Below are 15,777 nucleotides of genomic sequence, written 5' to 3' on the forward strand. Positions count from 1 at the left end.
TGTCAAGAGTTTAAAAATTAAAACATAAAAAGAAAAAAAAAAAAAAACAACAAAAAAAAAAAAACAGGTGACAGACGGCGAACGCTCGGCACTGATCACGTGTACGACTTCCTGCTGGTTAAGTGTGTGTCCGGTCCAACTCGTACGTCATTGGTGCCATTTTTCTCGTGCTTTGTGTCACTTACGATTGAAGCTCGATCCCGAACTCGGGAAGTCGTCACAGAGTTTTAATGTGTGTGTGTGAACAAAATAAAATGTTGCAATTACACTTTTGTTTTTGGGGGTTTTCTTTCCCGAACGGAACAAAGAAAACAAGCAGATTTGAAAAATTCCTTTACTGATCTCCGATTGGTCAAAACAGTTGAGGACACGCCCACTCTCAAAGCTTTTCGCGAATCAGAGCGTCAAAAAAAAAAAAAGAGACGGGTTCCCGTTTGTTTCAGCGTTTTATTGCAGAATGAGCAGATCGAAATGGATAAAGGCACCATGAAAACTAAAGACGTACAAATTTATAGTCACGTTCACTAAAAATCCTCACAATTGGCCTCTAACGAAGACTAAAAATACTCGTTAATCTGTGTAAACTACGCAGTCCGTCCGAAAAGTCTCATCACAGCGTCGCTACAATTCGGACAAAAAAAACAAAAATCACCAAAAAAAAACGGACTCGGCCACAAAACAAAGAATTTAAGTGCAAACGTGGAATTAGAAGAATCGGCTAACGTCCGAACATTTTTAAACATTTACAGTTTTATTCAAATCATTGACAATTTCCACGGCTGGAAAATTTACGAGAAAAAATACATTTCACACAACATTTTGACATCGTTTTTTTTTTTTTCCTATTTCTTTTTGAAATCTCAAATTTCTTAACGGAACTTTAAAAAACAAAAAAAGGGGGTAACTTGCATTGTTTTGTTTTTTTTAATCAACGGCGGCCTAAACTCAGGAAATACTTTCAAAAATTGGCTGCAAGTACAAGTTTTATTTAGTTTATGGTCTCAAATGTTTTGAAATTGTACAAATGTATCATATAAAAGATCAAAAAAATTATTTGGGGAAAAAATAATTCTCATTATTGTAACAACTACTTAATTAGGATTTTAAATTTCAGAATGATTGTTAGAATTTTAAGTCACAAAATAAAATTTTTCGAATACACAAATTTAGATTTTTTTTTTCTCCTAAAATGTCATAGTAAAATGTTGATGTTGAAAAGTATATCAATTTAAAACTGAAATTTAGATATAAAAATGTTTCTCACATGTAACTTAAAAATATTGGGTTTTTTTCTCGTAAATTTCCACCTTTTCATCTTCGTGGTCAAAGTGTTTTGAAAACGAGTCACAAACAGTCCAAGTTTTATTACTTTGTGTGGTTTCTATGCAGTTTTTTTGCCCTAATAAATCATTTTCGAACAGTTTCTGGTCACCAATATTTCGACTGTAATTTCTCAGGTAAAAGAAGAAGGTTGAAAAGTAATTCGTAAACCAGCACGAAACTGAAAGAGCTGCGTGAGCCGCACACGAGAGAGGAGGACAAAGATGCGGGAGGTTCTCATAACTCGGGTTTCACTTAATGCAACGACATGGTAAACATCCTGCCTCCGAGTCGCTGACAAAAGTATTGCAGTATTTGACTGAGCTACAGGGAAAATCAAGAAATCTTTTTAGTTTTAAGTCTCAACACGTCAGATCTCACAGTATTCAGAATATTCTCGTACGACCTGGTGTAACGTCGTAAAATGTTCAAATAAACTCGAGATACAAAATACTTTGTTTTTTTTTCCCCTTTAAAAGTTTAAATGAGCAGATTTTGCTCATTTCATCCTGATGCTACGTTTGTTTATCGTTATTGGAAACTTTTTGAAAATGTTCTTGATACATGCGAAAAGAAGTTAAGTCACGTTTTCACTCTTGAGAAGCGAACAATTCAGATTTTGCTGATTTCGTCACGTTGAATCCGTACGGAGTCGTGGCACGGCATTTCAATTGAATCATACATTTTGGTGTCGCTGTGAGGTAGTGTCTCCAGAAGCTCCAGAAAGAGAAAAGGTGAAAAGGTTCTTTACGACAGACGAAGAGTTTTTGAGCAGCTCTTAGTTACAGAAACTAGAATTTAACTAAACAATTAAAATGTCATTCAATTCTTTTGTAAAATAAACAAAGTGGCACGAGCTCTTTCACTCAAATTGTTGTTTGAACGTAACTATTATTACATTTATAACTACGAGAGGAGTCACGATTTCTGTCGTTTAAAAATATTTGACTAAAAACAGTCATGGAGTCTGAATTTAAGAAAAAAAACCCAAAAAAAACATTGAGAAAATAAGTAAAGATTAAGAGCTTTTATCTGAGAATTTACAGTCTGTACAGCATGGATACAATCACTGTGGGGGGGAGGGGCTTCCTTGAATGGGGCGTGGCGACCCAAGGCAGTAGGCGGGGCTTCCGCCACTGTGGGCGGAGCTACCATCAATGTGGGCAAAACATTCATGGAGTCAGTAGAGGACATTCTTTCATTCATTCAGAGAAAAACTGATTTTCAGAGAACCAGTGAAGCAGCTTCTTAAATCTTTCACATTTTCTTTTTTTCACCTGCTGATTAAAAACATTTACATATTTTGACAAAAAAAAAAAAAAAAAAAAAAAGGTCTAATATATTATATTCATCATCACTCTACAGCGTTTACGGGTCATAAATTACAGGTTTATAATAAAGTGTTTGTGCTTCTTGATCTGATCCAAAGTTTTTTCTTTCTACAGAAACTCAAAAAAAATCAAAACATCAGAAATTAGTTGGCCCAAAAACTCAGATTCACATTTAATCCACAGATTTCGGTTGATGTTTGCACCTCGATGGGATTTTCACCTCGTTCACTCACAATAAATCACAATTTTTTTTTCCTTTTATTGGTACACAAGAGATGGGAAACCAGATTCCTGCACTTAGACTGAATATCGTCAGTTTGGGAAGAAAATCCAAATTTAAAAGGTCAAAATACATTTTGAGGATCTTCCCTGCTGCAGGTTTTTATTCAGTTTTGTGAAAGTTTTACATCCCCTCAGTTTTGTCAGTTTTCACAATTTGAAATGCGATTCTCGGTGATCAAACCGTGAGGCACAAACCCAGCGACTCTGCGGCGGTAATACTGAGCGGCGTCTACGTCTCTCCGGCCGCCGCGCGCCGGTCTCCCTCCCGCCTCGTCTCTACGGCGACGAGCTGAGCAGCTCCTGACGCCGACGCATGATCTCCACGAACTCTGCGCGCTCGGCCGCCGCCTGGAGAGAAGAGGAGGCTGCAGACTGAGGACGAACCAATGAGAGGCGCCGGGGTTTGGGGGTGGGGGGGGGGGGGGGGGGGGGGGGGGGGAGGGGCGGTGCCACAGGAGCTCAGTGGGCTCCGCCTTCATCAAAAGACTCCACCCCCGAGTCACAGGTGGACGCAGCGAGCTTCTCCTGTCGCCTCCTCATGATCTCCTGAAGCTCAGAGCCCGAAGTCCTCTGAGAGAAAGAGAGAGAAAGAGAGAGAGAGAGAGAGAGAGAGAGCGAGAGAGAAAAGAAGTCAGTAAACACTAACATGTGATGTTGGAGACTCTCTGAGGCGTTCGGGTGCAGCTCGTTTTTTAGAGCGTCAAACGGGGAATACAATTTTCACGAAGCTGATTAATTTCTCTTCAATCACTCACAACTTCTACAGCTTAAAAAACAAACAAAAAAAAACTAGATATTTAAAAACTGTGGATGTGAAGGATGTGTACTTTAACATGTAAATGTAATCCAAACACCACAATCTTCAAGAGTTTGAATGAATTCAACACTTCCTACTGTAATCTAAAGGAATCTACAACTCTAATTTTTTGGAATATGATTTCTCAAATGCAGTCAAGTTATCATATTGTGATTTTTGAATAATGTACAATATTAATATTTATGTAAAATTTGTGGTTTTGTACGTAATTATTCAAGAAATTTAAACTCCAATTAAATCAGAATTGAATTTTCCAACAGTTGCGTACATTTTTTTCTCATTAACATAATTGCAGAGTAACAAACGTTAATTTATTCTTTGCGCGTAACTTAATCCTCAAAAAAGTTAGTTTTTAATTCCACTATTTTCTCTTTACGCTCCATTGAACGTCTTGAATTTAACTCTCCACCTGCAGTTTGAGTAACTTTAAGAGTTTTTATACGTACAACTTAGCGTCACTACGACACTAAAGACCAAAACAGGTTTTTTTCCCCTCCAGACGCCTCCGAGAGTCTCCACTCTCAGTATTTCTACGTTTCTCAGCGTTTCTGCCTCTGAAGCTGAAAGTCTGCGTAGCGTCTGCGCGTCAGAGGATTTAATACGGAAGCCTTCTGACTGAACCAACCTCGGGAAGCCGCTGGGACGCCGCTGCAAGCTGCAAAGAGCAAGTTCAAGAAGAAACCTACAGAGTCAGTCAGGAGGCATGCTGGGTGACGGGGGTGGGAGGCCAAAACTGGAACTGGGTGCACAAACATCCTCAAAAACTGCCCCAGATCACATCAATGTCGCCCTCTAGTGTTCAACGTGATTGTGAGGAAGCAGGAGGGAACACTAAAAAAAAAAATCTGATTAAATCCATAAAAAAATATTTAACATTCGCCTTTATGCAGATGATACCATATTGTTTATTCTGATTTCTGAATTGAATCAGATTGTTTACAAAAACAATCAACTCAGATGTTTTTATTTGGATTATGTTTCTACTACAGACCCAGTGGGTCGGAGATATGTTGCCCTCTGGTGGTGGTGGAGATTATAGTTGCCATGGCAACCGGTAAACTCATTAATTTAAACCTTTAATAATTTTTTTTTACCCAAACTTAAATAGGGAATTGGTATTTACCCTCTTCAATTGTCTTTGTGAATTTATTCAACGGTTGATTTGATTTCTGATCTTTGTGCAGCCAGCCATCGTAGGACATGAGACTCAAAGCAAACCTGTATAACAAACTTTCTCTCAGCAGAACCCTGAGGTTCTCTCACACTAAACAAGGTTTGTTTTTTCTGAGCTCATCACAGAGGAACATTTACATCCTGGTCTCTAGAGGTGTGGGGTCAAAGGTCAACAGGCAGCATGGCGTTCTGGAGTCTCATTCAGGGAGTTTGAGGAGGACGTGGTGCACAGCCACAGCGGGGAGACGAACGCCGCCTTAACAAGCTGCTACACAAGAACCGCGAGGGGCTTCGTTCTGAGGGCCACGTTCAGCGTCGGATTACCCACAATGCAACTGAAGACCAAGTCCAGAAAGACATGTGAGAGCAGGTCACAAGTCCTGATGGAAGGCCAAAAAGGGCCAAGTCAGGACCGAGTCCGGGGGTCAAGACCAATGAGTCCCAGTTTGAGTCCAGGGTCAGAGGAAACAAGTCCAGGTTCATAACCAGTGAATCCATCGTCAAAGTCCATCGTCAAAGTCCATCGTCAAAACCAACGAGTCCATGGTCAAGACCAACGAGTGCAACAATGCAACTCAACAAGACCAAGTCAAGAAAGACATGGTAGAGCAGGTCACGATTCCTGAGCGAAGACCAACAAGGGCCAAGTCAGGACTGAGTCCGGGGGTCAAGACCAACGAGTCCAGAGTCGGGGACAACGGGTCGAGAATGAAAAGGTGTCGGTCTACGTCCAGGACAGAATCAGTGGAGTTGTGAGAAGAAAGTCGTTCTAGTGAATCTGGCCGACAGAACGAAGTGAAGGTGATTGAAGATGAGACGATACCTGAGACAGTCAAGAGTCAGAAGATCAGAGGAGGTCAGAAGAAAACCTGCGGGTGGAAATAGACACCAAACACCAGACCTTGGCAGAGCTGGGGGACAGAATGCTTAACGACAGAAAACCTCAAGACACGACGGGCGGCAGGAAACAGACGGTTTCTCTTGTTGCCCCCAGGCAGTGAAAGAAAAAGACTTTTCGCTTTAAAAAAAATGTGTTTATGATGGTTTTAAAAACAGCAAAAAGAAGGTCTAATAAATATATTTCAGTAACAAACGTCTAAATAACACTTTGTGTCAATATAGTTTTAGTGTTTCAAAAGGCTAAAATATAAGAAACGTATAGAAAATGCTTTAAAAAGGGTGAACAGTGATTTGTCAGAATTTAAATCCACTTCACTGTTAGGGTTACGAAGAGTCAAATTCAACATTTTTGGTAATACATTTTAATAAAATGTTATTAAAAATAAATTTTTATAAAATGTTATTAAATAAATTTTTATAAAATGTTATTAAATAAATTTTTATAAAATGTTATTAAATAAATTTTTATAAAATGTTATTAAATAAATTTTTATAAAACATTAAACAATATGTATATAGCAGACACAATTCATAGTATATCAAGTTTAAATTATAAAAAGGCAGATTTTACAAAAACAAATCACATAAAATGTCAAACAAATCTAGAATCGATAGAAAAAATACAAACGAAAAAGGAAAATAGAATAATTAAAAACAGCAAAAAAAAAAAAGAATTCTTTAAAAGTTTTGTGAACTTTTCAATCACCTGAACAAGTTTTACGTTTTTCAGTTTTAGGGTTAGGAGGATTGACAAAATTCACATCTGTTATTTTTATTCTTTTTAATGAATTTTAGCCATTAAAGTTGGTTTGATTCAAAGTTTTAAAGCTGGAGGAAATAGTTCCAAAAATTTGACAAAAAATGTAAATGAAATCTGATTTAATTTGGGAAAATAAATTTATCTATAAAAAAACAACAACTAACTGTTAACTAAAATGTATTTGCGATTCAACACAAATAAAAGATCGGTTTCAGAGTGAGATCGGCTCCATGGCGCCCCCTGCTGGTTAAAACCATTTTCTATCCTCTTGTCTGTTTCCTGCCGCTGACGTTTGTCTGATGAACCAATCAGAGGCCTGAATCTCGCCGACATGCAGACGAACTGAAACAGAAACAAACCTCTAGCGCCGCCTTCTGGACGGTCACCTGGCTGAAGACTCGGGCGCCGTCGTCGGGACAAACTGTCTTCAGCTCCTCTTTGTTCAGAGAAAACAGCTGCGCTCCGGTCAGGACGCCCAGAGAGGTGATGGTGCTGCACACACATCAGGCAGAGTCATTTAACACACACACACACACGCACACGCACACGCACGGACATCTGGACTCACACTGGACTGAAGCCTTTGGCCTCGAGCCACGCCTTCACGTCGTCTGGACTCGAGTCGTACGTGATGCTGGCGGACGGCGAGCCGCCGCCTCGTCCGGGGACCTGAAACTTCTTGTTAGCGCTGCGGCCGAGCGTGAGTCTGTGCATCAGCTCGTCCTGAACCTCCTCCATGTTGGATTTCCTGCCTGCATTTAGAACAACAAAGGTGGCTTTTTTACCGTTTTACTGTATATTTGTTTTTACAAGCATCACACATCAGAAAAACATGGCGACTTACGCCCGGCGGCAGGTTTCGGGGTGCTTTGTTCTCTCAGGGCGACGCCGGCGTTGTCCCCGGACGTAAGGCTGCTCTGTCGGGTCACGGCGGCGGACACGGGGGCCGAGGTGTGTGTGGCGTTGGCGGTGTGTTTGGGTGGCGGTTTGGTGGGCTCGGCGGCCGGGGGAGGCAGTGGCGGCGTGGGCAGCCTGGCGGGGGAGGGGAGCGGGGCGGTGGCGGGTGGCGTTGGGGGCGGAGGCATCGGGGTGGCCGCGGGTTTCCCGGGGAGGAAGTCGGTCCTGGTGGTTTGTTTCTATGGAAACAGTGGCTGAAGGTTGGTTTGTTTTCTTTGAATTGTCGCCATGACAACAGCAAACAGGAAAAGATGACGGCTGTTCGCTGGTTTGTTTACCTCGTTAAGTTCTCCGAGCAGCTGCTGCACTCGGAAGAAACAAAGACTAAGATCAGACACTGAACACACACACTACAGAGTAATCTGATTACTGACCCAAACACACACAGCAGAGGAATCTGATTACTAACCTGACCACACACAGCAGAGGAATCTGATTACTAACCTGACCCCACACACACACCAGAGTAATAGGATTTCTGAACCTACACAAAGACACACTGCAGAGTAATCTGATTACTGACCTACACAGACACTGCAGAGTAATCTGATTACTGACCTACACAGACACTGCAGAGTAATCTTATTACTGACCTACACAGACACTGCAGAGTAATCTGATTACTGACCTACACACACAGCAGAGTAATCTGATTACCAGCCTGACCTACATGCAGACACTGCAGAGTACTCAGTTTTCTCACACACTGCAGGGTAATGTGATTACTGACTTACAAACACACACCAGCCTGAAAACCAGTTAAAAGAAACACACACACACACACACACACGTGCGTCTTCGCCACACAAAAGACACACAAATGTTCGAACACGTTGGCTGCTGAGTAATCAGATTACTCACCTACAAAGTCACTAAAAACTAAATCATGTTCTAATTTATCACTTTGTTGTTCTTCTGCTTCACATTGGAAACAAATGTAAATTGCAATTCTACATTTTTGTTCCACATCTCATTTTAATTTGATGTTTCCAAAATTCCATAAGCTGGGAAAATAACTCCTTAAGTTATACATTTACACCGATCTGTCGCGATGGTGCAACTTTATTTTACGTCAATAGTTTTCCAAACTGGAAATCTGACATTTGTGTAGTTCAGTAGTTTGGAGCTGAAGCAGGAGGGAGTTTAAACGGACAAACTACCACAGGCTGAAGTCACACACTCGTCCTACCTTAAACAACTCAAACTCCTTCTTTGGCATCATGAGCTTCAGAGGATGAAAGGATGGATGGATGAGGTGAGCAGGTCACAAAGAGGATGGTTACCATGGTTGTTGTTGTTGTTGTTTACCTGTATAGTGTGGCTGTAGATGGGCTCTCCTCGGGCCGTCATGTCCACCGCCCGGCTGATCTCCAGGATGTTGTTTGGCACGTAGCCCGACGCGCCGCAGCCGTTACGGACCTTCCACCACTGCTTCCTGTCGTCCAGCACCTGGCAGACGAGAGTCAGGGCTTACACGTCAGGGGAAAAACCTCGCGGAGATTGCCTGAAAGAAGAGAGAGGTGAAAGAAGGAAACAGATATAGAGAATCTCTTCGTTTACCTCGACGATCTCGTCTCGGAGCACCGACAGCTCCGTGTTGTTTCTGGCCACAAAGTCGTACTTTGATTTGGCAAAAAGGGCCTGAACGTCCAAACTCCTGAAACACAATCAGCAGGAGTCAGAGAGAGGGGGAGGAGTCAGATGGCAGGGGGAGGGGGCACAGAAGGCGAGGAGTCAAATATTTCTCTTTATCTATTGAAATTTTGGGGATTTCATTGATGAAAACAAAACAAACTTCAACATATTATAACTGAATTTACAACATTTAGATTCACAATCAGTTCAGAAGTTTTTTTCCTCTTCGACATCCGGCAGTAAAAACAGTCACATTTGTTGAGCTGCATTAGAAAAGTCTATTTTTAAACGTAACGAAAGTGAGTAACCACAGCGACCAGGACGTGTCTGGGATAATCTGGATAAATTAAATGAAAACACGAATATAATCTGCAGCCGTGGAGAAACGACCAGGGAGCTCCAATCACACAAACAAAAAGATTCACCTCGAGAGGAAAAAGTCAGGATTCAGGTGCCGAGACGGTGAGTTAGTTTGGAAATGTTGATTTGAAGAAGAGAAGTAGTAAAAAAGGAGAAGGAAGAAGGGATAGAATTAGAAGAAAAAGATACGATTCACTCAGCAGCTTTTATTTTCTGTTTTTGCCACTAAAACACTGTTTCACTAACTCCCGTGTGGCCTGCAGGGGGCGCCACCGCACACAGGGAGAGCATGACGTGCAGCTGCTGCTGCTCTCCTGCTGAACTTAACTGTGGAAACATGATTTGTTACTTTGTTGTTTAACTTCCTGGCGGAGAAAATAACCAAACGGCTACAACGTTTAACTGATCGGCTCCAGATGGAAACATCCGCTTGGTGAGTTACTTTATTTTTGTGTGTCAAGAACAGAATTCACACTAAACACATTTGTTTTTAATATGATGCAGTTTCTCTTAAACTTCCAGTTTGTTTGAGTCATTATTTCTCAACAACTGAATCTTTCAGATTTTTATGCTGCAGGTCCTTTTTGCTTACGTCGCTGATTCATACTTCAATGTTTGCACGTGGATTTTATTGACCCATTTCAACTTGAAGCACAGACACATGCGTCAGTCCTTTTTATTTAAATCATTTATACCAGAGACACTTGAGTCGGTTATGTTTTTTTAAATTTTAGTTTTTGTCCTGTAATGCATAAACCGGTATTCAATGATTCTTATTAATCATTCTATAGTTGATATATTAAAAAAAAAATTGTTTCTATAAACTTTTTTTTTTTAATTCTTATTGAAACTGATTTAAATCTAAAACAATTTCAGTCTTTGATATTTACATCATTACATTGTGGTTTCTATAAAACAGATTTTTTAATATTATTGCTGCTTTACAGTATTTTACTTTATTTTTAGACATTTATTACACATTTCTGCCGCCATTTCTATATTTTTTGAGTATGGAGGTTTTTGAAAACGATTGATTGATCTTAAATTTTTTCAAGCTGCTGAGCGAGTCGTGTTGGCGTCTCGTTAGCGGACAGGTTCCTGGTCGGTTCTCCATGGCGCCATGTGACCTGCCAGTTACCGGTCGACACGGCTGCTGATGGCGTGTTTGAAAGCCGCCACGGCCGCGTCCTGATCCATCGCCTGCACGCGCCCGAAGGAGGACGAGGGGAGGGCGTACCCGTCAGATGGCGGGAACCTCTGCAGCGCCATCTGCTGCAAGGAGAACAGAACAAACGGCACACGTGAACGACTTTCTCTCATCGGAACACGGTCGAATCGTGTTTTCGTTCGTGGCTCTGACCTCCTGACTCAGACGCAGCCTCAGATCTTCCATCTGATGGATGTCGGCGCCGCTCAGACTCTCCGTCAGCTGACTCACATCCTCCCGACTCCGAATCATCACGGGCAACGCCGGAGGTTCCCAACCATCCCGGAACTGCAACACACAGGGCGGGAAGTAATGGTCCTTAGGCCACTCCAACCTGAGGAGGAGGAGGAGGAGGAGGAGGAGGAGGAGGAGGAGGTCGTGTGAGAACATGAGATCATCAGCGTAACATGATGGTCTGACAAGGAGAACATGATTGGTGAGATTATAAGGGAACCGTGACTAAGCAGAAGGAGAACCAGGCTCCTGTGGTCCTACTCGGGCCTGGCTCACCTGCACTTGGTCCATCCGTCTCCCAGAGCGACCCACAGGTGGCGCTCCTCGGCCGTGCCGGCGGTGTGCAGGAAGTCGATGGCATCTCTGGTGAGCAGAGGAACCACGACGCTGCGGGCCAGATCCACGCTGCCCGACGTCTGGATCACCTGAGGACGAACAACAATGTTGGAAATCTCCCCGGAATGTTCGTCAACGTGATGAACTGAACCTTTGGCTTGATGGAGACGAGAGAAGACGACTCACCATCCTGAGAGGAGAGAACAGGAAGTGAACCAGATCCTCGGCGCTTGGGTTCTGAATGTGGTCCTTCAGTTTACCCTGAAAGACACAAACACACCCTGAAGGATCAGTCTGGGAGACCTGCCCACCTCCTGCCCACTTCTTTCAAGAACCGACGTCTCCACCATCAGAACTTCACTGCTGCAGCACTGATTCAGACTCAAACAAAAAGTTCACTTCAAACCCGAGTCTGAAAACTCAGGAGGAATCACAGATGGTTGACGAGCGTTCGCACGGTTCTTGAGACTAGACTGGTCACTGGGGGGGGCAAACGGGTGGGAAACGGGCGACTAGTGTTCATTACCAGCTGGTTGAAGGCGTGTTTGAACTTTTGCAGACAGTCGACAAACTCGTCCTCAGCTGGAGGTTTGGAGCGCAGCGTCAGGACGCCCTCTGGAGGACGGGAGGAGAAACAGCAGCGTGTGAGGGAGGATTGTGTTTGTGTTGAAGAGTTTTCCCTTCAGTTGGATGAAGTCGTAATTCAGCTATTTTATTTTTGTGACGAGGCTGTTGGTTTTCAGTTGAATTTTATTTCTCCACAGTTTGTTTAGCCTGTCGGGGGTTACTTACCCCCGGGTCCTCTCTTCTTGCCCTTCTTGTTCTTCTTCCTCTTGGAGAGCTCGCCAAAGGCCTCGGCTGCTTTCTGCAGCTTGGTGACAAAGAACTCGATGTCGTCCAGGACGTGGTTCAGGATTTGCTGATGGACCACAAACAAATGTTAGGGTTAGCGCCCCCTGCAGGTCACGAAGCTGGGCCAGTGTGTGTGTGTGTGTGTGTGTTATGTAACCAGATTTTCCTGCTCAGCCTCTGTGGACTCTGATTAAATAAAAGTGATCTTCTCTTGGATTTAATCTCTCATCTTTTGTCCCGTGAACTTCTGTGACCTCTTCCAGCTGCTCGCCGCCCCGAGAGGCTTTGTGGGAAAAAAAAAGAAAAAAAAAGAGGAGGCTCACCACGTCTCGGTCCACTCGAGCCGCCGTCATCTCCAGCGGCTCGTCGTCCTCCAGGAACTGCTGATGACGCTCATCTATAGAGACGGAGAAAAATAAAGATAAGGTCTCATTATTATCATCAGTATTATCATATGAAATACAGACTTAATAAGTTAAACTGAGAACTGCAGACAGATGACATGTCATGCAAAATTTTAAAAGTCTCTGCAAACTAATCAAATAGAAAAAAATTCAAAACTTAAAAAAGTAGCCAACACAGTAATAAATGTAAAGTGTACAAAAATCAATAAAAACAGGCAGGTTTAAAAGTAACAAAATCTGACAAAAAGGGTTCGATATGAGACCATAAAAACAAAATTTACATTATACTATATCAATAAATAAATATAAAGGAACATTTAAAACAATTTGCAAAATCAGAGGATAATCGTGTCCAAAAAGTAATAAAAAAAACTGCAAATAAAAATAATTTGAATACAATAAAAACTCATAATTGTAATTAAAAACAACTTACTTGAAATGTTTTACAAAATTAACAAAAATAATTGCAAAAAGATTACAGATTCCAACTATGACTCAACAGCAAATCAAACTATTACTGAGATTATTACAGTTATTTTTATATTTTTTTGTCACATTCACAAGTGATTTTCAAGCTCAATAACAACAAATCTAAATAATTTTTCATTGTGAAGAGCTGTACCATAATAATAAAATTACTTTCAGTTTGCAAAAGTTCCTGACTCTGTGGTCGTGGAAACGGGGGGGGGGGGGGGGGGGGGGGGACACTTTTCTGAACATATACTGCACATAGACAATAACAACAATGATGACATCACTCACAGTCTTGCTGCTCATTGGTCCACGCCGACCAGGCGGCTGCTCGGCTCTTCACGTCCATCTGATTGGACGGGGCTGGTGGCTCTGGGGCGGGCGCTGAGGGGGGTGGGGGGATGGCGCCGTCGCTCTTCAGGATCATCCTGCAGATACATAAATGGTTCAGCCAATCGGCTGCCAGCATGAGAGGGCGGGGATATACCGGAAGGAAAGACTTCCTACTTGAGGGCTTCCGGCCGCTTCTTTACTTTTCCTCCTTTGGCATCGACGATGGCACTTTCTATGTCTGCGTGGATCAACGTCGCCTGTTCACCAACAACGTATATCAAATGTGGATTCATGTACGATACACATCGTTTTTACAATTATTACCAACTTTACTTTCTGATATTTACTCCTCCAGCATAGATTTAATTGTGGTATATTTTCTGTGTTGGTGAACGCAGAGGAGGAGGTGGAGGCCGACCTTGATGTCATCACACTGGAAGAGGTGGAGGTCCGCTTTGTTCTGACCCGACTCTTTACACACCAGAGCCAGGATGGAGTCGTAGCTGCAGGCGTTCATGACGGCCTGGCAGTGCTGGATGGAGGAGACGGGGAAGTTCTCCAACTCGTTCTGCCACGAAACACAACATCAGAACCAGAAACCATCAAAGAGACGCGACGTGAGCCAGACACCACACAGACGCTCTCATAGAGAGAGAGAGCCGGAAAACATCAACAACCGAGTCTGAACCCGAATTTTAACTATTCTACTTTTATCAGCCCCATACATTTGCAGTTAACTATATCTGCTGGAGAAGGAGAGGAGATTTAAAAGTCCCTCTAGTGGTGGCCATAATAATGACAACAACAATGTAGAAAGTTTAAAAAAAACTGAGAAAGTCTGTGCGGGGTAACATTTTGAGTTAAGATCTTAATTTCTGACATGATAAATAATTTGGCTTGTTTAAAAACTTATTTACTTATCTTTAGTCCTTGATTTTACAGTATAATCTTAAATCAAGACCTTATTTAAGATTTTTTATCAAGTAAAATTAACTTTTTGCTGCATGGATAGATGATTTAAATAATAATAATAATAATAAGAAGAAGAATTTAATTTGTAATTTCAGTAGTGTTGAGTAATTTTCTGTTTGTCTTATATTTGGGCTGCCCTTTTTTGCAGTGTACAAAAAAAAGAAATAATTTCTAGCAAAGCAGAAATCGTGTGATGAACTGAGTTTGGACCAATCAAAACGTTAAATTTGGATCCAAGCATGAGAAAACTTCACATTAACTAATATTTTAGGAAAATAAAAGTGTGGCAGGTAACTGGTCCCTTTAGTTCACACAGTGACCTCCTGACTCCACTTCTCCATGTATGAACATGTGTTTAAGAGACCCTCTAGTGGTGGCAGTGATGATGACAGCAACAATGTAGAGAGGCAACAGTCTGATTGAGGTGAACATCTGACTGGGTGGAGCTGGTTGAGTCTCCGGGGGTCTCACCTTGGTCTCCTGGTCGATGAGGCTAACCGTCTTCTCTTCCACCTGCAGTAACATCTCCTGAGTCCAGACCTTCCCTTTAGCGTCCAGCAGGCGGAGGCGCCGCACGCCGTCCTCCACCGTGATCAGCCCGTCTTTACGGTCCAACACGAAGGTGGTGAGGTGCTGAGCAACACACAGGTGGAGGAGAACTTTCAGGTTGACACCAACCATCATCATTCAGACGGTAAAACATCCCATCACTCGGACAAGGTGCTCAGACGGTCTGGAAACGTTAACGTCCGGCGTTTGGAGTGAGTAGATCGGGTACTGACCTCCACATGGTACTGCGATGTGTCCGTCAGGCTGTTGATGCTGGTTTTGGTGTAATGTCTTCTTTGTTCTGACAAAGACAAACACAGGTGCTCAGCAACTCTCGCTCAGTCAGAAAACCTTTCACTTTGTAAGTCAAGAGCGAAGTCGGACCCTGAATCACTGAACCAGCAAACACACACACACACACACACACGAACAAAACAGCATGCAGAAACACACATGGCCTCGGCTCACTTTGACTTTTCTTTTTGTGTTTGGACGACGAGCGGAGGAAATACATTTCATCTGATCCTGTTAACGAGGATAAAAGACATGAAAGGTGACATCACGGGGAGTATGGAAAACAGGAAGTACAACAAACAGGAAAAGCAACAAACAAGGCAGGCAAACAAATACTAAAACAAACGTGAATTAAATAAACGGGCAGCATGGCTGATAAAATAAACGGCCGCGGGTCGGTTCCAAGCGGACTCACCGTTTGCAGTTTTGGCACCAGACTTGTTCCTGGGAGGTTCAGGAGACCGAGATTCATGACCGCTGAGACACAAACACACAAAGTTCATCAGCCGAGTTTCAGCGACGCGACAAGTCCAGCACAGACCAGAAGCTCCAGACGGAACTCTAGAAACATGAGACTCACCACGGGTCTG

The 15,777-nt window shown here is 42.5% G+C and overlaps 1 protein-coding gene across 7 annotated transcripts; it reads right to left on the reverse strand.

Annotated features, from left to right (window-relative positions):
* Window positions 1-3,340: 3,340 nt before the first annotated feature.
* Window positions 3,341-15,412, reverse strand: eps8a (EGFR pathway substrate 8a, signaling adaptor). 7 transcript variants are annotated; one of them, XM_080492253.1, is made up of 22 exons: window positions 15,362-15,412; window positions 15,127-15,194; window positions 14,816-14,977; window positions 13,791-13,940; window positions 13,547-13,629; window positions 13,331-13,467; window positions 12,488-12,561; window positions 12,105-12,231; window positions 11,839-11,927; window positions 11,499-11,573; window positions 11,253-11,401; window positions 10,896-11,076; window positions 10,674-10,807; window positions 9,101-9,197; window positions 8,849-8,989; window positions 8,730-8,765; window positions 7,819-7,842; window positions 7,428-7,719; window positions 7,152-7,335; window positions 6,943-7,075; window positions 5,747-5,792; window positions 3,428-3,503 (listed from the first exon to the last, which is right to left on the reverse strand). In XM_080492253.1, the coding sequence occupies exons 1-21, from the start codon at window positions 15,405-15,407 to the stop codon at window positions 5,781-5,783; spliced, it is 2,394 nt and encodes a 797-aa protein (XP_080348379.1). In that variant the 5' UTR covers window positions 15,408-15,412; the 3' UTR covers window positions 3,428-3,503; window positions 5,747-5,780. The 7 variants fall into 7 exon arrangements, with proteins under 7 accessions (XP_080348378.1, XP_080348382.1, XP_080348383.1 ...); XM_080492252.1 differs by lacking the exon at window positions 5,747-5,792 and having other exon boundaries at window positions 3,341-3,503; XM_080492256.1 differs by lacking the exons at window positions 5,747-5,792; window positions 15,362-15,412 and having other exon boundaries at window positions 3,341-3,503; window positions 10,773-10,807; window positions 15,127-15,188.
* Window positions 15,413-15,777: the final 365 nt, after the last annotated feature.

This window comes from Lipophrys pholis, assembly GCF_963383615.2.
Source record: "Lipophrys pholis genome assembly, chromosome: 22".
In the NCBI taxonomy this organism is placed as follows: domain Eukaryota; kingdom Metazoa; phylum Chordata; class Actinopteri; order Blenniiformes; family Blenniidae; genus Lipophrys; species Lipophrys pholis.

Coding starts and splice junctions, on each gene's coding strand:
- eps8a (XM_080492252.1), bottom strand. CDS start 15,407: ATGTATTTCCTCCGCTCGTCGTCCAAACACAAAAAGAAAAGTCAAA. Junction 11,928..12,104: donor CAAGAAGAGAGGACCCGGGG/GTAAGTAACCCC, acceptor CCCGTCCTCCAG/AGGGCGTCCTGACGCTGCGC. Junction 8,766..8,848: donor TCTACAGCCACACTATACAG/GTAAACAACAAC, acceptor CATCCTCTGAAG/CTCATGATGCCAAAGAAGGA.